Raw genomic sequence first — 23807 nt, 5'->3', positions numbered from 1 at the left:
CTGTTGGGAATTCGTTTCACTGTTTCAGTGTGGTTGTCCCATCTACATGCATATTGAAAAACTGACCTGTCAAAGAGCTAGCTTCTCCCCTGCTTAATTTGCTGAAATTGACAGCAGGGCGTACAAACTGAGGCTCCAGGATCATGCTGCCTGATTGTGTGCCCTCTGGACAAGAACTTTGATTTTCAGCAGAGTAGCAAAGGTGCTGCCCTTAAGAGCGGTTTACATTGCTTGCTTGTTACAGTGGTGTATGCTGTAGGACTCTGGGTCCGTTTCTGACAAAGCAGTTGTGTGCTTTTGTTGTTATGTGAAGAAGCCAGCACTTGCTCTCCAAGGTCCTTCAAATCCCCACTATCCTGATGCAGCAGAATCTGCATCTCTCTTCTGCCCCACAAGGTATCTGAGTTTGGGCTGCTTTCTTGAATTCAGATTCCAAAGGATTTTGTAAAGGAGTCATTCCCCAAAGAAGGGCTCCTAGTCTGAACAGCAACTGATGAAGCAGGGGACAGGGAAGTGGCAGAACTGTGAAACAGGGAACAATTTTGGACACCATCACAAGAGAGGATTGACCCTAAATCCAGGTTTTTCAAGACCTGAGGGTCACTTGCAAGGGAAAATGTCATTCCTTGCAGGTGAAATGAGCCAGTGAAACAGAAATGAACGGTTAAATGCTGATTGCTGAGGCAGGCATCATTCTTATGTATATGACCAGTCTCTGTTGACTGTACCACTTCAGATGATGGGATACTCCTTATTACATTTCCCCCTTATAGAGAAGTAGCATGCTAGAGAGAAGGGTGCTAGGCTTTCAGTTTTCCTGACAAGTTAGTAGAGATACTGTTTTTATGTATGGAGGAATATTGATTCATGTGAGCCCCATTCCTAGTATAGCCCAGGCACAAGTTGACTACAACAGTCACATTGTGGAATTCTAGCATCTTAGGCTGAAAGCTTCAGTGGAGGTGCTAATTATACCAGGTTGCAAGGTTACTAACATGTTAATTGAAAATAGCAACCATCACCAAATACTGTAAGTGTACTTCTCCCTCCTTCCATCTGCTAACAGATGCCTGCCAAGTACTGTTTCGGAACATGGAAGACTAGTGCAATGGTAGCCAACCTTTTTGCCACGTTTGCCACAAATGGGAGTTTTGATTGTAGTCAAACATGATGGCGAGCAGGCTGCAGAGTAGCACTAGAGGTGGGCAGAGCGTGCCTGACTTGACATAGCCTGACCCTGAGGCCTTTCTGCCTCACTTTAGGAGTGCCACAAATTACTTGTGGCATCCTTGCTATATTAGCCATTCATACTCTAGAATCAAACGGGGAACAGTAAGAAGCAAGCATGACCTGTTTTTTCAGTCTTGGGGAGCTATGAAAAACAAAACCGGTTTCCATCCACTTTGCCAAGCACACTCATACTGCAAGGGGCAGGCAGGATCCCTTTGTAGAAGTACCTGAAGCTAATTTGAACCCTGCTGAGCAGCTCAGCTCCTGGAAGGGAGTAGTTCCTTGTCAAGAGTTTGGCAATGCAAGAAGGATCTTCCTGAGGAAGTGCTGCTGCTTTTTCCTTTGCACATTACTAACTTTTTGAATCTCTTTCTCCCCTCTCTGTCACTTTTTTTTATTTTCCTGCTTTTCTTCGGAATCTCTCCTTTCTGTTCGCGCTTTCTGCATGGTGCAGGACGGGGCTCTTCACACCTGACATGGCTTTTGAAGCTATAGTGAAAAAACAGATTATAAAGCTCAAAGAGCCCAGTTTGAAGTGTGTTGATCTGGTGGTCTCAGAGCTGGCCATGGTCATTAAAAAGTGTGCAGAGAAGGTAATGAGTCTCTACTCTTTTTATTTCCCCTCCCCATCTCCCTGTCACCTGGAATATGGCTACTTGCGGTTCTCAGCTAAAAGGAAGTTTGAATGCTTTCAGTGAGGGCAGTCTGTGCCTGAGCAGAGCCAGGGCCACAGCAGCTGCCATCCTTTTTTCATTATTTGAATACTACTTTTATGTTTCATGAAATTATCAAAGCAGTTTACATCTCAGTAGAAATCACTTAATTGTATAAAAAGACAAAAATAATAATAATTGGTGGGCAGCTACATCCTCTCTGAGGATGTCCATCAGACTGTTGAATTGTCCAGTTTGGCTTCACAGCAGCGTCCCACAGAGACATTGCACTGGTGTTGCTTGGACCATAGCAGCTGTAGTTGAACATGCTTTGAAAAGTGGCTAAATCTCAGGAGCGCTTCCTGTAATACAAGGTTATGCTTTTCAGCTGCTCTGTGCCAAAAGAAGCTTGTTTCAGCGCTAAAGCATGAAAAGAGCTCTGACATTTATCTGTTCTAAGAGTATCTTGGCAATATGTAATCAGCACCTTCCACAGTGACTTGTGGGTAGCCCTATCATTTAATCAAAAAGAAAGCAACTCTCATTCTTTTTCCTGTGACACTAAGAAGCCAGTCTCATGTGTTCCTTCTGCTAAACTCCATAGAGGTCTTGGGCTGTTTCCCAAACAAAAGCCATGGGGAGCATAGGGTGCACATCAAACACCCAGAAAAACGTTTTGTATCTTTATTGAACTGGAAAAATGAAAACCCACCCCAAACCCCTCTTACTTTGTGCTTTAGCCCTGTCCCAGTGGTAAAATTGAGAGATAGCCCAGCCTCTTCTCTTCTGTTCTCTATACGTGTGTCTATACTTGATGCTTAAGACTGCAGTGATCTGATCTCTTCTCTGCTTGTTCTCAGCTTGGTTCTTACCCTAGGCTTCGAGAAGAAACAGAAAGAATTGTTACGACATACATCAGAGAACGAGAAGGGAAAACTAAGGACCAGGTGAGCAGGTTTTTTGTTTACTCGCCAAATAACCTCTGGGCTGACTGAGAATAGCAGAATCAGAATCTACAATGGCTTTCTCAACTGACAATCACAGCAAAATGAACCCCTTCTTTGCTCATCTTTCTCAGGGTTTCCATTGAGCTGGAATTGTTTGTTATAGCAGTGCAGAAAGTACCGAGCTCTTGTGTGGCTATGCATAGGAAGATGATCAAGGCAAAGTCACAGGCTAAGTGTGCAGAAGAGTAGTCTAAATGGGCTCTTTCTCATGATGTTATCATGCAGCTGAGCTGGTTTTGTCTTCTCTCCAGATTCTCCTGCTGATTGACATAGAGCTGTCCTACATCAACACTAACCACGAAGACTTCATTGGATTTGCCAAGTGAGTATCTGCTATCAAATAAACACCAAGATATGCTTGGCTCGCATGTCACACTAAACCGCAGTTATATGTTTAACTATGGTCTAATGTGGATGGGCAGTGTGGAGTTATATACTATTCTAAGTCGCCGCTCAGTGAATAGCAAGCCAATGCTTGTAGTTTGCTGTTTCTAGCATGGAGTCTAGAAGAAGCATAGCAGCATGCATTAGTACACTGCTCATTCATTGCAAATCATAGTTAACTAGAGTTGCCCTCACCCCTTACGCAGGGGTTCTGTTCTGCGTCCCCACGTGCGTAAGGGGAAATCGTGTAACGGGAGCACCCTCTAAACACCCTTCAAGCTCCCTCTCTGCTGCTCTCTCTCCTTTCCTTATGAAAATTACTATATCCAAAAAGGTGCTACTGAAGGAATTTTTTAATTTTATATCCAAAAACATCCACAACTAGAATTGAAGCTGTGGCTGGCTGGAGGATGTGCGGGAAATTGGCTGCTTCTGTGCTACCACTCACATCAGCTGTTAGGCAGGGAAGCTGAGCAGCGTTAACAAAGCCTTGCTGTGCCTCCAATCTTTGGGCTTCCTCCACTCTCATTGACTTTGGGCTCCGGGGAGCGTCTCCTCATGAGCCATGAGGACTCTCCAGCTCTCTCCTGGCAGGGTTTGAATTAAATTATTTATTTCCCGGTGCTGTGCATATACAGTTGCACGTAAATCTGTTGTTGGTGGGGGGCGCTCCTGTATGTATTATGGTTTAACATTGCATGTGAATCAGGCCACTGGGAAACATTATATGGCCCAAATATTACTGCTGATGTAGGAAATGAGGAGATTATTAAATGAGGAGAGCCAGTGTGGTGTAGTGGTTAAGAGCGGTAGACTCCTAATCTGGGGAACCGGGTTCGTGTCTCCGCTCCTCCACATGCAGCTGCTGGGTGACCTTGGGCTAGTCACACTTCTTTGAAGTCTCTCAGCCCCACCCACATCACAGGGTGTCTGTTGTGGGGGAGGAGGGGAAAGGAGATTGTTAGCCGCTTTGAGACTCCTTCGGGTAGTGATAAAGCGGGATATCAAATCATAGCTGCCAAGTTCTCCCTTTTTTAAAGGGAAATTCCCTTATGCTGAATAGGCTTCCTCGTGAGAAAAGGGAAAACTTGGCAGCTATGTATCAAATCTAAACTCTTCTTCTTCTTTTTTGGCCAAGCAGAAAAGAGCATCTTGTGATTGGATGACTGCCTGGTAGTACAGATCTCGTGACTTGGGTTAACCAAAATCAAATAACTAGAAGCTGAAACTAGTCATATGTTGTTGAGATCAAACTTCCATTTTGGAGAAGTTAATGAACTTTAATCTCAAATGCTTGAGTGAAAAGATAACAGTGAGTGAGATGTGTGTGTGAGAGAGAGGGAGGGACAAAACATATGTTTGGCTTTCCTTTGTGACCTATCCTATTTTCAAGGCTCGGATCAAGCAACTCGGGTGCTTTTTTTAAAAAAGCCAGTTAAATGAAAACAATCTTTATCACTTACAATGACTTTACCCTGCCCTATCACAAAGACATGTCTAACTAGCAAAAGCCAGCCAAAATAGGAAGGTCTTATGCCACTTCAGAAATACTATTTGGCAAGTCTCCCAGGAAAGTGCACAATGCAGCCTATGGGAATGCCTCTGTGTATTGAGTAGCCTGGTGTTCTGCACTACTAATATTGAGGGTAACCTCATGTGAGCTATTGTAAGTTGTGTTGGGACATAGGAAAGGAGAATTGCTTGTAGGCATGTAGGGCTCCAGGGCTTTGTAGGATAAAAACACTTTGCATGGTGCTCTGAGGGACATAGGGAGTTATGGAAGATGATGGAGGACTGATGCTGTGATGAATTTTGAAGTAAGCAATTGCAGTCCCTTGGTATAGCACATTACAGTAATCTTAGGCTTTCAAATTCAAAAATAATGGTTGCAGAATCTAAATATGGCAAAAGGGAGTGCATATTTTTTTCCCATGTGGAAAGCACGCTTGACTTAGAAGTCCAATCTGGACTTCAACATGCAGCAGCCAATTCAGAAGCCCCTTGGGTTCTGGTGATTACTTTTTAAAAAATTTCCATCTTGTCACCTCTGATGCATACAGGTCTTTAGATAAAGGACTCAAGGGTGGGTACCCTTCAACACTGATGACAATATATATCAGTTGTCTGCAGTTACCCTGACTTTCCCCGGTACTATTTTTATCCAGCTGTTGCGCACCCTTTCTAGTTAGCTTTTCTGCTTCTGCTTTTTTCCATTAGATCTTACTTGTTTCTTCATGGCTTGCCACATTGTACATTTACATTTGGTTCCCCTGAGTCTGTGCCTCCTTTTCCTCTGTGACTGGACAGACACTTCCAGTTTTTAAAGGAAGTGTCTTGCTTTTTCTAGCCTCCTTGACTCTTTAGACATGTTGGGATCTAGTTTTGACAGGTTTATGTGCTTTCTAATATGCGGGGTGTTTGGATTGATCCTGTTTAAAGCAATTTTAAACTCCAGCTTCCCAAAGAATTAGACCTTCCTAGTGATACATTTTAGTCTTTTAAATTCTCATTCATAACTTTCCCACTAGTTGAGAATGTAAGTGTGTTGATAGCATTACATCTAATAAATGAATCATCCCAAATCAAAATGCCAGTAACCATTGTGAACATTACTTTACAACCATTTTGTTGTCAAATGAGCCTCACCAACTAGGGAAATGACCAAAATGTTCCTGCAGATTATCTCACCTGCAGATGATTAGTAATCTCTCCCTATAGTTCTACAGTACTTGTCTTGGAGGTGGCAATGTTTCTTAAAAAGCTATTTTGGTGGTCATGAACTTACTGCTTACCTAAATCCTAGGACCCAGTATCTTTTGACTGTTTCCCAGTGCCATTCTAGTAGCTGACTCCTGATTTCTCTATAGTGGTCTGTCTACATATCTTTCTATTCACAGCCTTCATAACAAAACAGAGCACATACCATTCACAAATTATGTATACTTTTAATGATGTACTTGCAAATGATCAGATCTTCCACGAGTGACTCCCAAGAAATAGGGTTACACAAAGTTATGGCTACATTTATGTGGGGTGGCATTTAATTTCTTCAGTGTGGTATCCTGGTGCCTTAGGGTTATAATTTCCCACACTATTACAGGAACAGCCATCATGGGATTGAGACCTTTCCCCCTATATCCCTAGAAATCTCCACTAGGTGCCTTTGTCAGTCTTTTCCTGTTCCTCAAGCTCACCACTGTAGTTCTAGTGGCTAAATAACCTGCTTGTTCTTTAAGATTCAGAAGCTTATTGCAGTGTGCACACCCACAGCCTCTGCAGAGAATGGACACTTCTATATATGATGCTTAGTGGAAAAATTAGGACAATTATTGGATGACTTAGAAACACCGTAAAAAATGCATTTTAAGAAATGCTGTTTGGCATCAGCCCAGCAAGCAGCTCAGGCATAGTGTCCTGTTCACATACTCCTTCCATTCCCCATCTCTCTCTCTCTCCCTCTCGTGTAATTTGTGTGCAGTCTATTTATGTATCCTTTCACACTTAATTTACAGTTCCTTCTTTTTCCTTCATCTCACGTTTTTCTCTCTCTTTGACTCACCTCGCTCTTCCCTCTGGATGCCTCAAACCTCTCCCAAATCTCCCCAGCTGTTACACTGAGCAGCGCATGGTGGCTGGGTGCGTATCTGCCTGTGAGAGTTTATCCTTATTAGGTCTAGAGTGTAGCTTGTCTAACCCTTTGGAGAACTTGTTGAAGGGGCTGTATGAAGACACTGGTGAGGATTGGTTCCAATGGCAAGTGCCCCTCACCCTCTGGCAAGCAGAGTGGCCGGTAGTGTGTAGGTCCTCTCACTTGAAATTTAATTTGTGCTGCAGATCAGACAAAGTAAGCAACAGCAGGAATTTCTTTTGAGAAGAAATTCAAAAGAGTGGAAGAGATTCTTTCCTTTTTCTGGGTGGCACAATCCAGAAATAACCTTTCCCTTTCCTAAGCCTTTTGCATGTCTGAGTCAACTAGGGAGAAGAGAGAGGCATAGTGGTAAGCATAGTAATGGTTGGCTAGTAGGATATATCAACATTATGGAGCCCTGAGTGGCTAGCCTTGGAACACATAGTAAATGTGCATGTTCTGTGTACATGTGCATGTAACTGGTAGGAGGCAAGCTGCATCCAGCCAGCAGAGGACCCCAGAATTATTCCACTAATTAGTTGTGAAAATTGACAATCCCGCAAGACAGTCTAACATCCCATTGATTGAAACACACTAGGGTGTTCTCTCCATATGCTACCAGGCAGGTTCTTTCAAGTAAAGATTCACTGGGGCCTGGAGTGTTCTGCTTCCTCCCTAAAGTAGTATGCAGTCACAGGTTCAAGGCCCTGTCTCCCTCTGGTTTAGATCTGAAGTGGGATGTTTCGGAACCACTGCGAATGTATAGAGTGTCTTTGTGGTGGAGAAATCTGTCGTATGGCATGTATCACTTCAGCTCCATTGCTGGTGAACTTTCTCCTTCAAGGGTTGGCATTTTCCTATCTGCATCTCTAATTTTGCTTGAATTGAACAGGAATGAATGTGTTGGTGATTCTGTGTATCTAACATGCAAGTTTACCTTTTTTCACACCCAGTAGGCATGCTTAATGTAAAACCATCTCTTTTCTTTCAGTGCACAGCAAAGGAGCACCCAAGCAAATAAGAAAAGAGCAATCCCAAATCAGGTACTGATGCATGTCTCCTTCCTTTAGCCAACTAGTGTCAGCATACTAAGTCCAGCCTGTTGGGCACACTGTGTATTTGCGCAGAGTTGAACAGGCTTGTGAGCATGGCATAGTTTTAAAAGAAGAAGTGCCACAAGCCTTGCCTTATGTCATTTGAAGAGAGAAAATGACTTTGAGCTGGCCACAAGCTGCAGAAAGTACAGTGCCTCCACCAAAATAAATCATTTATCCTTCAGTTGTGACCACAAATCTATGCCAATATGAACACAAGTAGAAGAGAGAAACTTCAAGGCAGAAGAATGAAATGATGAATGAACTTTTTCAGTCTTGAGTCCCTTCTGTTTCTGAGCAGCAAAACTTGAGCAAAGGAATGGAAACAAAATTGGTGCATAAAGTTAGTCTCTATATAATGTATCTGCGTATGTTAATTCTTGTTTGGAAAGACTGTAATGAAACATTAACACTGAAAAATTATAATTAATTGCATGTAACTTTTTTCTTTTACTGTTTTTTTTCTGCTTTCCCTTTTTTCCCAACCATTTTTGTGCTTCCTGCTTCTCCCTTCCCCTTCTACTTTCATTATTTGATTTTCTTCACTGTTCTGTCCCCTCATCCTGCTTTTCCTTATTTTACCTGCACCACTAATTTTGCCAACCTGTAAAGGGTGAGATACTGGTAAGTACCTGTATAATGTGCTAGTGACTGATATGTAAAATTTGGTGATGGAGACTTCCTTGCCCAGCAAAAGTAAAGGTCCCCAAGTTGGGTAACTTCTTTGCCTCAAAGTGCACTTAATTGTACAGAAAAGCAAGCAACTTCAAATGGCATTCCAGGAGATCCAGGCATGGGAACCATCTTTCTAAATTTAGTTGCTACTGTTGAATTATTGGGCTTATCAAGTGGGCAATGAATGAAACTGTAAGTAGAAAAGGTAGCTTTCTGAACCTTTCATTTTAGCCTGAGGTGTTTTGATTTTAGCTCCAACCCTCCTTGGATCAGAAATCAGGTGGGACATTGTTCTTATTTAATATCTCATCTTCATGCCTTTTCTTCAAGCTGGCATATACGGTTGAAGGAAGATACACTTAGTTGGAGTCTAGTGACACTCAGGCAACTGAGACTTGTGAGTCTTAGCTGTAAAAGTAAGCACGAGGCTGCCATACTTGGGTATGACACCCCACCATACCAACAGAGCGCAATGGAAGGATAAAGGTGCCAGTAAACCTTGGCTGGTAACCGCAGCATTCTGAGCTCCTACTCTGTCTGTTAGCATCCTGGTTATTTCCCCCCTTGAGACCTTGTGTTCTTCCTACCTGGTGAGACTCAAGTGGCCAGCATCGTGTATTGCACCATGTTCTTCATCTACACCCATATGCCCAGCTTGGTCAGCAATTGTCACAAACGTATTCCATGTTAGTTTTCATCTTGATGTGTTCATAAAGTTAAAGGGGCCCCTGACCATCAGGTCCAGTCGTGACCGACTCTGGGGTTGCGGCGCTCATCTCGCTCTATAGGCCGAGGAAGCCGGCGTTTGTCCGCAGACAGCTTCCGGGTCATGTGGCCAGCATGACAAAGCTGCTTCTGGTGAACCAGAGCAGCGCAAGGAAACGCTGGTTTACCTTCCCGCCGGAGCGGTCCCTATTTATCTACTTGCACTTCGATGTGCTTTCAAACTGCTAGGTGGGCAGGAGCTAGGACCGAGCAAAACGGGAGCTCACCCCGTTGCAGGGATTCGAACCGCCGACCTTCTGATCAGCAAGCCCTAGACTCTGTGGTTTAACCCACAGCGCCACCTGTTCATATCTCCATCTAAAATCTCAGCTGCTGCTGCCTTCTCTTTAATTACTGAGGCACAGAGAGATTTGTTTGCCCTATCCTTACTTTGTGGCCCTTTCCCTTGTCTGGTGAGACAAATGTTGCTCTATGCTTTTCCTTTAAGTGCACTAGAGTCTAAGAAATGTGGGTGGATCGGTAGCTCCATGATTAAACAAACTGATACTGCCCTTTGAACTCAAAGTCCCTGAAGGATGTGTTGTGGATGGGAATCTTGGAGTTGGAAATCATATGGTTACATTGCTTACTCTACAAGAAAATGGAATCGCCAGAAACTTTTGGATGTAAGTGAGAAGAGCAGTTCTTAATAAAACAGATGCAGAGGTGCTCCTCCGCTCATTCTGTCCTGGGAATAATTTTCGCATGTACTTGGTGCAAGAATATTGCACTATGTACTATTGTACATATGTGACATATATGCTAGTTTTGATGCATATGTGTTCACTTTGCTCAGATTGGAGGTGTGGGAGGTTTGCTATTCAAGTGCTATTTTTACTGGACAAGGAATCTCTCAATTCCATATTCTGACCCAGTGGACTAGAATGCTGAGAGAGTTTAAAATAGTGGCATAGCATTCCCCTGGAATCCCAGGCATCCTGTCAGTTCTCATCATTATATCCTGTGTTTCAAAGAGTCTGAAAGTGCTGACGCATCCATTTTCATGATATTCTAAGGATAACTCTGCAGACCTCAGAGCAGTAATTCTCAAATAGTGTGCTGCAAGTAATTAGAGGTTCATATGAACGCAAATCAGCCTTCCATGGAGAATGCTTCCCCTGTGCCTGCATGAGCTACAGTTTCTGACCAGGAAGCAACCTGTGAACAGTAACTCATTCTAGATGGACTCCTTTGAAGGCAATTAATTCTTACTCCTACACTCCAAATTTTAATTTGGCAAACCTATCGAGAGTTTGAGAAACACTGCCATAACACCTCCTGAGGGTCTGCCTATTTGCCATGTCTCCAATTCCAATGCAATCCCTGGTCTTCCAATTCCCAATCTTCAATCCCTGGCTTTGAAAATGTGGTTTGTGCTTCAGTAAGAGGAAGGTGGAGATCTGACTGGCTGGGCTGTGTTTGATTTTACTAAAAGTAGAAGATGAAACTTACTTTTCAGGCAACACTTTGGATCGAACTCATCCACCTGCGTTTGAGAGGCAGTTTGGAGCTTTAAGTGAACATTATGTGCTTCTTTCCTCAGCTTCTTGTAGGCCTGTCTGGGTGGTGGTGGTAAAATAGCAGGCTAAAGAATAAGGAGATCGATTCCCAAGAACATATTTTTTTGTCCATACTGCCCAAAACTTGCTCTGCTGCACACTTTTTGCCCCCAACTTGCCCTCTAACTCAACATAGCTCTTTAAAAACACCAATTTAGACAAGTCTCTTTTCTCAAATTGGCGGCAGAATTGGCTTCTCTTGGGCTGGTGCCCCTTGACTGGGCTCCTCAAACTCTTTTTCGGGCTCTGGTTTCTTCTTGCACATCTGTGTCAAGGTCTCTCCCCCTCTCTACTGCCTTCTGGCCACTCTTTGCCTCCATTCTTTTAAAAGCTAATTATATTTAAAATGTGACTGACTTCTGATCCTGAATCTTTTTAATTAAGAGAAATGCTTCACAGAGAGGAAAATCTGACCTGACTCCCTTTCCTATGTCTGGACTTGACAACACCTTCTATTCCTCTGCTGCCAAGTTCATTTGAATTAAAATAATTGTTTGCAACAGCCCATGCCCACCAGTGCTCCACTCCTTCTGTGTGTCTGCCACCTTGGTATTTATGTTGGCAAGAAGCTGAGCAGGTCTGAAAAGATGAGGATGCCTAATTGATATATATTTCTTCACCCTCATGCTTTTTCAGTGCTGGTTTTGAAAGCTTAAGCACAGGCCAAGCCAAATTCTCTGTCCCTTTCCAGAGCTGCTCAGCAATCCTACCTCTAACATCTGTAGCTTTCGTATCTAACAGTTGAATCATCATCATTAGGTTTGCTCTCTTTCTCCAAAGTATACTTTAGCCTGGCTATATTTAAATGACTTAACATATAGACTACTTCCTTTCCAGTCTGCTCATTACTAATATTTATGGTGGTACTAACTTGGGTAGAAAACGTTTTACATGTTTTGCTGTTTGGGCCTCCTTCTGGAAGGAAAAGTATAGTACAGACATAAAAACGAATAAATGAATGAAACTCTTGAGTGATGAACAACCTTGACAGAGCAAAGTGTGTTTGTTGCTGTGTCTTTCCTCCAAAGGCCCACACAGGAGGTGGGATGTTGATCAGGTATCCTAAAGAGATACTTTTCATCCTAGCAGAGAGAGAAATTAAAACTCATCTGTTTTGTGTTGGGTTTAAATTAAAGCAGCTAGCTGAAGTATCTAGCGTGCTCAAGGTTATTGCAGGCTTGGTGAGTCTTGCAGGATACTCCCAGCAGCCCATCGAGCACCATAAAAATCTACAGGTCTTGGCTATTTCCCCATGAAATTAAGAGCGGTTCTGTCCAGTTGCTTGGCTGTAAATGATCGTTCTTTGCTTAAATGTACACAGCTACTCAGATGTTCAATGCATAGTTCCGAGGGCAAGCGGTTTCTGCAAGCCATATTAAGTGAATTGATGCTGGCCATTCCTTGTGAACAGAGGTGTTAAAACTCAGGGCTGAACAGCGGGCTAGATCCCGGACCTAGGACTGGCTTGCCAATTGCTTTGCTGCCTTTTATTCCAATAAATTTATAATGAGTTCAATGACTTGGCACCAGCATATTCAGTGGAAGGGGTAAAATCCTTCCAACATTGGAGATTTGGTTGTTGGGCAGATTTTGGGATGCCTTACAGGCAACGCTACCGTAGGTGTTGCTTTTGGTTTGTGCTAGGCAATTAGAATTCCTAGCGTGCCATGGTGGCTAGACTAGTACATTCCAATGTGGAAGTACTCGCTCAAGTTAACACAACTGTTTAAAATATGGTGCTCGTTGGGCAAGTATTGACTTAATCTGTTTGCTGGATTCTTTTATTCTGAGCTCTTCAGAGCAGTGGTTTTCAGACTTCCTTTCTCCAGGGCATCCTTTCCACATCATTTGTCTGAGGAGATCCAATGTGCTATGGAAGATTCTAGGGTACATGCTAAGCAAGGATGGGCTTGTGCGATCTATTCTATTTTTTACTGAAACCCAGTAGTCTGCCAATCAGAGCTTGGGTGCAGAGTAGTGGCTAGTGAGCAGTTGGAGTTTGATACATAATAGTGACTCAGTGGGTGAAGCGAATTGTCTACTACACCCTGTGAGTCATACACTGGGATAGCTTGCATTGTCTGCCTCTGAATTACAACAGATCAGGGGTTCTGACACACTACTCTAATACTGTCCTAGCAGAGCTGCACAAAGACTTATTTAAAAGCAACCATTTAATACATGTATGTTGTATTATTATTATTTATTTGATTGCTTACATTCCCTTCACTATAAGGTCCCAGTGCAGATCACAGCAATGTAGTATTAAAGCCAGTTCAAACAGCTCTAGGTAAAAGAAATACAGGCTGAGCGAGATTTCCAGCCATGCCAATGATACTTTTACTTGCAGTTTTGCTTACTATAGTTATTGTTGATGATGAGGATATTAAAATGCTGGGTGGCTTTCAACAAATGAAAACACAGTAAGACATCAAACATTAAAAAAATTCCTGTACATGGCTGCCTTCAGATGTCTTCTAAAATTTGTTGTTTGTTATAGTGAAAACTATTGGAAATCAAACAATTGCTGATGTATCGTAAATGGTTCAGATCTACTAGTAGACACCTGGCTACATGTTTGCACAGAGTACTAATCATAGGCCTATTGGGTGTCCTCGTTGCTATTGAAACATGCTTTGTCTGGCTGTCCTTTGCAGGAAAGACTGGAAGTGATGGGCAAGCTGCCTTTCAAAGTAGCTTGTCTACCACTGTTCATCACTTTTCATCAGGGAAAGCTTATGAAAAACTCCAGAACTCCCTGCAACGCTCCCTGCAACACTAAATGAAAACCACTACTTTAGAGAGAGGAGAGGATGCAAATTTAACTAATTAACATAAACATTTATTGTTGTTGCCCAATTTGAAAAGCCAAGCCTTGGAGCTTCCTTCAGGGTAAAGGAATGCCGTCGTCCTAGAGCCAAATGTCTTGAGGACAAATTATCCCACCAAGAGGCAGACAAGCATCAGTACTGACATTTCAACCGTTAACCTCGTTTACGTTTTCATTTTGTGATTTGTTGGTTAGCCAGGCTGTAGCAAAGAACTGGTTCCATTTTGCTCGTAGCTCTGGCAGAGTCACTTGTGAGACTGGTGTGACTTCATCAGGTGGGGAGCTGCCCCTTCAGGCAAACTGAGAGTGTGTCATTAGTGTGAAATGCAAGATGAACTGAGTGGTTGTTTGCAAATAGGAGTAAAGGTGGTTGGAAACAACTGGCTGCTGGAAGAGTTGTGGCCTGCACAAATCAGTGCAGCTTTGTTCAGGAGACTCCTATTTTATCCTCTTAAGTTTCACTAGATCTGCGGCTGCTTTGTAAGTTGCAGACATGGATACTTGAGGGTTGCCACCAACATACTCTGGCTCCTGCCTGCATGTTTTGACAGGGTTATTGTGAATACTGTAAGCTGATGGGTTTCATGCCATATTTATGAGGGACCTCATAGACATCTATAAGCAATGTTTTTGCTGTAAAGAGAAGGAGCTCCTGTCCTGTTTTTATTTCTGGCAATACCCGTTCATCTGTCAGTGAGTATTGGACTGCTACACAAAGTTCCTTTCCTGATTTTACCTCCTGCTGCCTAGCGCTAGTCATGGCATGTTTAAAATTCTGCTTTACAGGTTTATCATTTGAATCTAGCATTCTCTAGATTTAATTTTGGGTACACTAAGTGTCAGTGGGTGCTTTAGGGTTGCTTATTGGTGAGAATGGTTCATTGCTTAACATTGATCACATGGTGGAATTTTGCAATCATGAGCCAGGCTGCTATTTCAGAGGCAAACAAAAGTCCACGTGTAACAGTAACGCTGTAGGTGGAAATCTTCAGAGGGCTTTGGGTCTTGCCAACAACACCCTGGTGCTGTAAACTGAAGGTTTAATGCTTTCCCTGTTCAGTTTCACAGAGTCATAGAATGGTATAGGTGGAAGTGACCCCTGAGGGTCATCTAGTCCAACCCCCTGCAATACAGAAATCACAGCTAAAGAATCCCAGATGGATGGCCATCCAACTTCTGCATAAAAACCTCCCACTCCCTGCGACTTTCTTCCTCCAATATCCTTCTTTTTTTCATGAGACATGGGACCCCATCATCCTCCACTGGGCCCTCCAAGCTGCTAACTTTGGAAGCAGGCCTTTCCTCCCCTGTTGATTGCCATGAGGGCTAGAATCTTAAACCATTGCACCAAATCTCTTGAACATAAAGCAATCCCATCCATCTTTTGTTTCCCAAGATAGCCTGTAACCTGTTCTTCCTTCCTCACCTACTCCTTGATTTCCTCCAGGTCATCCGGCGAGGCTGGCTGACTATCAACAACATTAGCATCATGAAAGGTGGCTCCAAGGAGTATTGGTTCGTCCTGACGGCAGAAAGTTTGTCTTGGTACAAGGATGAAGAGGTGGGTAATCATGCATGCCATATTGTCACAGTGAGAAGTCACCTGGGTGGCATTGTACTATAGATACTCAGATTGAGTCCTTGAAATCACACACATGGAAATATGGGCTATTGTCTACACCTCTAAAACTGCCCACTTGCCAGCAAGGATGCCATGCAAAAGTAAATTTGTAAAATGGTAAAAAGTCCCCTTGTGCACAAGCCTTGTTCTGTAAACAACCTGGCAGCAAAGTGCCTTGCAGCAGTCCATGTTTATGGCATGAGCTGCCGTGGGCAAGGGTTTGTGTGGACCATGATAATATATTGAGGGTGTGATCATAGAGACAAAGGAGGAGCTGCAATGCATTGTAATGGTGGTGAGGAGGAAAATATTTTGTCCTTCCCTTTCCGCCCCTGTCCCTTCCTTCCCACCTGCCCATTTGCCTCCATTGCCCTCTTCCCCTTCCCAACTCTCTGCTAACTTTTCTTTCACCACCTTTACCTTCTCCACTGAGCTCAGGGCAAAGGTTGGCTGAATAGGGGGAGACTGATGAAAATGAAGTTATCATTAACTGATGATTATTAAATTAATTAAACTGATGATCATTACACTATCATTATCTGATGTATGTGAGTTACGTTGCCAAAAGGGCACCCAGTGGGAAGGTATCGGCAGGCTTGGGGAAATTCCAAAGTTAGAAGTAAAAAAAAAAGTTTTCAGGAAGAAACCAGGGTGGGGGTGGGGTGGTGTTTCCCCAGCCCAATGAGGACTAAGCATGTTCAGTGGCCAGTGAATACCAATTGACTGGGGAATGTGGGTGGTTGAAATGTAGTACAGCATTGTGAAAGAGGATATGACTGGCTGGCTAGAACTCTTAAAGAGGAGTGGTGCACATTACAACATTTGTTTCCTATCTGTTTAGGAGAACCAATTTTGAGACAGGGAAGTGGTCTTCCTTGATGCTGGCAATAACTTCCAGGAGTCTTGGCTCCAAGTTTATCACAACCAGATTCCATATAGGACTGGCTTCTGTGTTATGACTTGCGCAGAAGGGAGAATCTCTAGCAAGTGATCCTTTTTTCTCGGGGTTGGTGGTTCTACTGCCAGGTTTTCCTTCCACATAGCTATTTAGTGGCTGAAGAGCCTTGTTCTGTAAGAAGTGGCAACTGGATACACTTTCTGGAATTCCCTACCCAGACTGGAGTGCCGCAGACTGCAGGAAGGAATGCTTTGCCTCCCCTTGTCCCTGCTTAGTTTTGGTGCGGGGAAAGAGGTTGGGCATTTCATGACTATTTCCTTCATCTAGGGTTGCCATATTTCAGAAAGTAAAATTCCTGACACTTGCAAAGTTGTTGAACTTTTCTTAGGAAGACCCCAAAATTCCTGAAGTATGGCAAGCCTAACTTCACCTTTCTTAGCTTTGGGAGCAGTGGGAGGTAGTATATTTTTTGTTGCTTTCCCCTCTTTTCTCCAGACTCAGATTCGGGGAATGCTTTCCTTTCTGTTTCTTTCTACCAATGCTAGATCCCAAATAAGGACGAAGGGATGCATTCAAGCTTGGGGGAAACTTCCTGTTTTCAGCAGAAGGTGGATTTGCACAGTGCTACTGGTAGTTGTCTGGCCCATATATCAGTCACAAACCCACCTCCGCTAGTAAATTGTTTGAGTTGATAAACATGCAGAGTGCTTTTGCAAATAAAAACAAGGTGCCCTACCCATTTGAGCCATGGAAGTGGGCACAAACAGGAAGAGACACTCAGAATTCAGAATGGAGGCTGTTCATTTGTCATTAAAGGAGCAAAAGAGGGAAGGGAGTCACTTCACTCAGAAAAGCCCACACCAATTCCTGTTTCAGATACATATGTATGCACGTTGAGATGCACTGCCCACCCCACCCTTGCCCCCCTCAGTTGTGTGTGCCTCACAATTTGGTTTCTTGGAAACAAAACAACACTGGGTGTTGCAAATTGGAATTATGCTTTATGAACGGGAGGTGACTCGAGTATTGAGTAGGGGCCATCCCATATTCCAAAGGTATCCCCGAGTGCATCTCTCACCTTTCCCTAGTGTCATATTACAGAAAGCAAAATAGTTGCAATTTGGGATATCTTGGAAGCCTCAGTAAAGCCTGCCTTCCATCCCTGACACTGGGTGGCCTGGTCTTTGCCTGTGCACTCCATCTCCAGGCCAGGTCTTTTCAGTATTTAAACTCTACATCTACATAGGTAAAGGTAAAGGGACCCCTGACCATTAGGTCCAGTCGTGACCGACTCTGGGGTTGCGCGCTCATCTCGCATTATTGGCCGAGGGAGCCGGCGTATAGCTTCCAGGTCATGTGGCCAGCATGACAAAGCCGCTTCTGGCAAACCAGAGCAGCACATGGAAACGCCGTTTACCTTCCCGCTGTAGCGGTTCCTATTTATCTACTTGCATTTTGACGTGCTTTCGAACTGCTAGGTTGGCAGGAGCTGGGACCAAGCAACAGGAGCTCACCCCGTCACAGGGATTCGAACCGCCGACCTTCTGATCAGCAAGCCCTAGGCTCAGTGGTTTAACCACAGCGCCACCTTGCATATCTTGATCACAGACCTTCCATTTTGCTTAATATAAACAATGAGTACACCAGGCAAGCCTGTAGGGGGAGAGCACCCATAATTAGGGCACTGACTTGTGTGCAGTTGGATCCAGAGTCAGGTAAGCGACATTGCAGGCTCTGGGCTCTGGTGGGAGTCAATTTAGTAGGCCAGGTTGATACAAATACAGTTGTACCTCGGCTCCCAAACGCCTTGGGAGTCGAATGTTCTGGCTCCCGAACGATCGAAAATTGGAAGTGAGTGTTCCGGTTTTCTAACGTTCTTTTGGAAGCTGAACATCCGATGGGGCTTCTGTGGCTTCCGATTGGCTGCAGGAGCTTCCCGCAGCCAATCAGAAGCCACGTTTTGGAAGTCGAATGGACTTCCAGAACAGATTCTGTTCGACTTGTGAGGTACAACTGTACTGGGATTGTGGGATCTATACCATGGGAGGCATGATGTTTGACTTCAAGGAATCTTGGACTGCATTATATCACCTTTGTAAACAATTCTCTGGCAGCTTCTTGCTGCACCCTCTTTCCACCTTCTGTGGCCTGAGATGAAGAAGTATCTTGTTGCACTCTAAAATATTTATGGTACTGTATATGCTTTTGTGAGCTACAGTTCACGTCATCAGATGCTTGAAGTGTTATATTGAGTTACAGGTATATATATATATACATATATGATTTAGGGGAATTCTAAACAGTGAGGTGAGATGGAAATGAAATATAGAAAAATACAGGCAGCGACTTAGCCTCTACCTGAGAAGAAATGGACAAAGAGCACTTTGTTCTTTCTTCTTGCTACAATAGACAGACATGGCTACCTCTCTCCAAATAGAACAGAGTAGTGCAGTTAAACAAAGGTTGATGTTTTTAAAAAATTGCTAGGTAGCTACGTTTTTGCTTTTTCTTCTGCATCTTGGTTATTGTAGAGTACCACTGATGTGCCAGCTTTAAAATTTTATTGCTTTTGGCAATTTGGTTAAGCAGGAGTTCTCCCCCCTCCCCCAGTCTATCTGCCTTGGTGGTATGCTTTCCTTTTCCTAACTACTGAACTCTTTGATTTGCTTTTAAACGGTTCGTGTTCTGCTCTTGGTGCATACATGAGCCTTTGTAGTTTGGAAATTCCCTGCTAGATTGCATGCTTCAGCTGGGGACATGGATTCTGTAATTTTTTCAAACTTCATGTCAGCTTCAACTATCAGCAAATGTACTGCAACATCCAATGTAGCTGCACTTCTGAGTACGTAGTTGGAGAAATGCAGACTCTGGAGGCATGAAAGAAACAGATAACTACCCCCCTATTAAGAGGGAAGGAACTCGCCTGAAAATGTATTTATTTGTTGTGTGGGGGTTTTCTTAGACCTTCTGTGCCATTTCTTGGAAATTTGAAGTTAGAGCACTCGCCTTATCTTCTGTGCCATGTAAATAGCGAACATATTCTACAGTCTCGCATACAGTGTTGTGCTTTCACCCACTTCCCTTTGGTCTTTCAGCCCCAATCCTTTTCTTCTTCTTCTGCAGATTGGGGCAGCAATGGAGATGGGCTCAGTGGTATGTCCTTGTTTGGAAGCGCTAAACTTTTAATTCTGACTGCCAGCCTCTGTGCTCTAAAGCTTAAGGAAATATTTGCAAATCTTATGCATGTTTAACCAAAAGTAAAAGCAACAAGTGGAGCTTAACCTTCTCCTTTTGCTTGCTGGCTTGTGTGCCTTCTCGTGATACAGATATTTGTCCCAATAGCCTCCTTCACCCAATTTTAGGTCCCTCTCCATGTGTTCTCCATCTCCCTTGTGACCCCACCCCTCCCATTTGCAGCTGTCCACTGCTAACATGTACCAATCTCCCCCCTTGTCACCATTCAGTGGCCCAGAACTCTTGTGGTGTGCTCTGCAACAGGGCATAAGCTGTTGTTCTGTGAGAAACATGGGCATGGGCTGCTTCCCTTGCATGGTGCCATGCCGTGTCAGGAATAGGCATGTGAACTAATTGGGGTCTCTGGCATGATATGTGTATGTTAGACTTATTTTGCTGACCCATACTTGTTTTCTCCTGTGGCTGTTGCTCCACTCAGGTTGGCAGCAGTCCACCTTCTCCTTTTTCTGATTGCCTACAGCCCCCTGCCCCCTCATCCCATTGGACCCTGAGATATGGCTATGCTTTTTGTTCTCTTTCCGGGAAGAGAAGCCTTGGTCTGCCAGGTGGGCACTTCTTTGCCTGCAGATTGCCCTGGGGACTGACCAGTGATTCTTTAGGAGACTCTTCTGTCAACCTGGTGTCTTGTGTCACACCCACCCCACCCCATGCTGTGACATGCAGCCTATCACAACTACCGCACATAGACAATTTCCTGGAACTCAAATGAATACTTATAAGGAATGCAGGTGGTTTTGTGCAGTTTAATGGCCATGGCCCCCATGGTATCATGAGCTTTGGTGTTCCCTTGACCTGCAGAGGAAAAGGTTGGGGCTGAAAAACCAAAGAAAAGTGTGGGTGCATGGAAGATAAGTCATGAGCTAGCACAATAAGTGTGAGAGCGGGACATATTTACAGCTTACGTGGCGCAGAAGTTAAGGTGGACACCTTAACTTAGAATTTCTGTGTGTTTTGATGCATGAGTGAATTTGTAAACATCTCTTTGTAAACTTTTCTTTTCAAACAATAGGCTACTCAATCCTGGAAAATTAATTAATAGCCTGACTGCTTAGGTGTGACATCGAAAATATTCAACGGTGCGTCTTCTGGAATGAAGATTGATCAGTGGAACTTAAAAATATGAAAGAATTCATTTACACATTTTAACTACCGTATAAAGCATTTTAATACACTTCTTAAATACAAAGTTTGCTTTGCCTGTCTTTTGTCGGCGATCTTAAAGAATGCCAATGTGGGCACTGATCACTGACAGGCAAGCTATATATTTAAAACAGCCAACAGTGAGTTCAGCTACATTCAGCAAATCTCAGCAAAAGTTGGTGTGTTTGGATTACCGTGCCCTCCCCCCCCCCAATCTTTTCCGGAGAACAATAAACCTCATGGGTTTGTGTAGAGCTGGCTACATCTTAAGGCAGACATTACAGGGAGAGTGTAGCGGTCTTTTGTTTTGGTGCCCATACTTAGCTTTTGTTTAACTGCAACTAGTGTACGTGCAGTCTTTAGAAATGGACTCCTGTTTGGAAGCAAGTCAGTACTTCCACCCTTGCAATTTTGTTCTTTTCTGCTATTTCACCCTACCCTTGGGGAGAATATTTCAAGTTTTAAAGACCGCTTGCCTGGTAGAACTTGGTGCTTTTGACTACCTGGTGGCAGCAGGCTCAGTTGAACTACTGCAGTGCAAAACAGACATGTATTTCTTGAGCCGTTTTGTTCCCCTGCCAAGGTATTCTTTTGTGCTCACAGTCCACAGCCACCCACGCCTCAAAGCTAGCCAGACCCCATATCTCATTTAATTTCCAAGCAAGGCTACAGGCAGATATTACCTTCAACAGGGGTGCTGCACAAGCAGAGGTTGTTTCCCTAAAATAAAAAGTAAAACAGGTTGATCAAATAAAAATAATAATAAGTAAAAATCCCCTCTTCCAAATCACTGGCAAACCATTTACTGGGCAAGATGCCTCTCTGGGAGAGTTCTTGTCTGGAAGGTGACAACCGGCAGGCCCAGCATGAACAAAGCTCTCCAGCAGAGACAAAGCCTGGGAAACTAAACTGCCCGTTGAATTTATATCTATCTACTTCCCTAGAAAATTCCTCTTTAAAGCACACATTCCTGAAATAAGCAGGGGATTAAGAAGTTTGTTTAGTTATCAACGCAAGCTGCATTTAAAGCCCGACTCTCAAGTCATCCTGTCTTGTGACTGTCGAAGGAGGGCATAAACCCTTTATGCACGATTAGCCAACTTCTTTATAGGTCTAGGATCTCAGTAGCAGCAAAACTCAGAATAAAGTCGCTCCCCCAAAGCAGAAGCTTACCTGAACAGCCAACACCCCTGAAGTGATGCTTATCCAAACCCAGTCTAACCAATGTGCAGACTACTGTACACCTTTATAGCTTCCTGAACAGGTAGTCTGAACACTGGGCAGGCGGGGCTGGAATCCAGAAGCTTCTCTTCCATGAAATCCCGTTTTGTTCTCCTTTTGTAGGGTTTGTTAAGTAGAGCTGTTCCAGGGGAAAAAAACCTACTCTGACGTGGCAAAGTCTGCGGCTGAATCCAGTCTGGAAAATGGTTGGGGCTGTTCAGGAAATCATAGAGGGGGGGTGTGAGGTTTGTGGCCTCTGTATAAAGGAAAACGTCACTTTTGGGATTCTGCGTGTGCATGGAGGGAGGGAGGGAGGCAGGCAGGCAGGCAGGCAGCATCTGGCGCTATAAACAATTCCAGATGTGGGGTTTTTGCAGAGAGGCTGCTCTGTGTGACTCATATGGGGGGCCCCTCACCAGTGCTAGCCTGCAACTTGTTAAAGAAAGCAGGGTTCTACAGCAAAAAGATTGAGGGAGCCTGCTTTTTGCTTTTTCAAGTCCACTCTGTGCTACCTCTTCTTTCCCAACGTCCTGTATGGTGGATGTGGGGTTGCAATAGGTTTCCACTGGCAAAGCCCTGTCCTTTTTCTAGTAAATGTTTGAACGACAGTACTCTGAACATTTATACACTCAAAACAAGCAAGAACTGATTGCAGTAAGTGGCAGTAGCAAGAGCCTTATAAAAAAGAGAAGACTAGCTCTGACTTTTAAATAACATTTCTAATGTTAATTAATGATGGAATGAAGCATGCTGGGTTAACATACTTGTGGATTATAATAACCCTTATTAAGGGTTTATATGGGTAAAGTGTGTGAACTTTGAACCAGACTCTTTAGGCCTCAATTAAAAGCTTGAAGCCAGGTGTGGGCATGCCAAATCTAAAACAGTTTACATTTAATCATCGTTTTGGATGTCAAGCAAATATTGTAAGAGCAGATTTTCTTACTGGACTATTGAATGCCAGAACAAACCAACGTGTATGACGTTTTGGGCTTTTCACCCTTCTTTATCCTCATAGGAAAAGGAGAAGAAATACATGCTCCCTCTGGACAACCTAAAAATTAGAGATGTGGAAAAAGGCTTCATGTCCAACAAGCACGTATTTGGTATCTTCAACACAGAACAAAGGTAAGAGAAGTATGTCTCAGCGCTTTCTGATTCATGAGAAGCCATTTTAGGACCTTAGGCTGAATTCAAATCTGGTAAAACTGCTGTGCTGATCTGTCCTAAACCCCTAGCCTACCTGGCCACAAGTCAGTATGTCAGGTCTGAAGTTCAATCCATGCAAGCAAAGTCCAAGGGTCAGGAAACACAGTCCAGGGTCAAACCTAAAGCACACTTCAGGAGCATCCAAGCCAAGGTCTACCAACATAGGCAGTTGAGCAGACACAGCACCTCAGCTCTGCTTCCCTTTTGTTCTTTGCATGCTGATTGCAGCTTGATGAGGCATGTGATCCTCACCTGTTCTAAGCCTCCTCCAGCTTGATGAATCACACACCTCCCTCCCAGAGCTAGTGAGCCTCACCTGACCAGGTAGTAAGCTGGGCTGTGAGCCCTTGGCTGCCTTAGCCTCTTAGAGTGCCCCTCCTACTGCTCCCTATGCCTCAGAGCCTGTTGTGTTCAGGGAAACAGGGGTCCCTCTGGCTCTGGTGATGGGTCCTGCTGCTTTGGTTTCTGTGCACTGAGCCCCATCCCCTTGCCATCCTTCGTCACTGTATGAGTACTTTCTTCCCCATCCCTTGCTTGCCCCGGTGTGTTGCAGTCCTGGCTACACCCCTCACTGGGATCCTTTTCCTCCTCCCCATCATCCTGCCAGTTCATGACATGCTCTCACAGAAGGAGAGATA

At 43.8% G+C, this 23807-nt stretch overlaps 1 protein-coding gene across 5 annotated transcripts in view; it reads left to right on the top strand.

Annotated features, from left to right (window-relative positions):
- Positions 1-23807, top strand: part of DNM2 (dynamin 2) — a 60685-nt gene that overhangs the window by 25087 nt on the left and 11791 nt on the right. For 2 of the 5 annotated variants that reach the window (XM_035141253.2, XM_035141257.2), the window contains exons 11-16: positions 2744-2830; positions 3142-3212; positions 7894-7945; positions 8609-8620; positions 15273-15386; positions 22979-23088. In XM_035141253.2, the coding sequence (XP_034997144.1) occupies positions 2744-2830; positions 3142-3212; positions 7894-7945; positions 8609-8620; positions 15273-15386; positions 22979-23088 (446 nt within the window). Of the gene's footprint in view, positions 1-1684; positions 1824-2743; positions 2831-3141; positions 3213-7893; positions 7946-8608; positions 8621-15272; positions 15387-22978; positions 23089-23807 lie in introns of all 5 variants that reach the window. The other 3 variants (XM_035141254.2, XM_035141256.2, XM_035141255.2) reach the window with 3 other exon arrangements.

Source organism: Zootoca vivipara, chromosome 16 (assembly GCF_963506605.1).
Source record: "Zootoca vivipara chromosome 16, rZooViv1.1, whole genome shotgun sequence".
Classification (NCBI taxonomy): domain Eukaryota; kingdom Metazoa; phylum Chordata; class Lepidosauria; order Squamata; family Lacertidae; genus Zootoca; species Zootoca vivipara.
The sequence above is the reverse complement of the archived record's forward strand: the minus strand, read 5'-3'. Positions and strand labels throughout refer to the sequence as shown.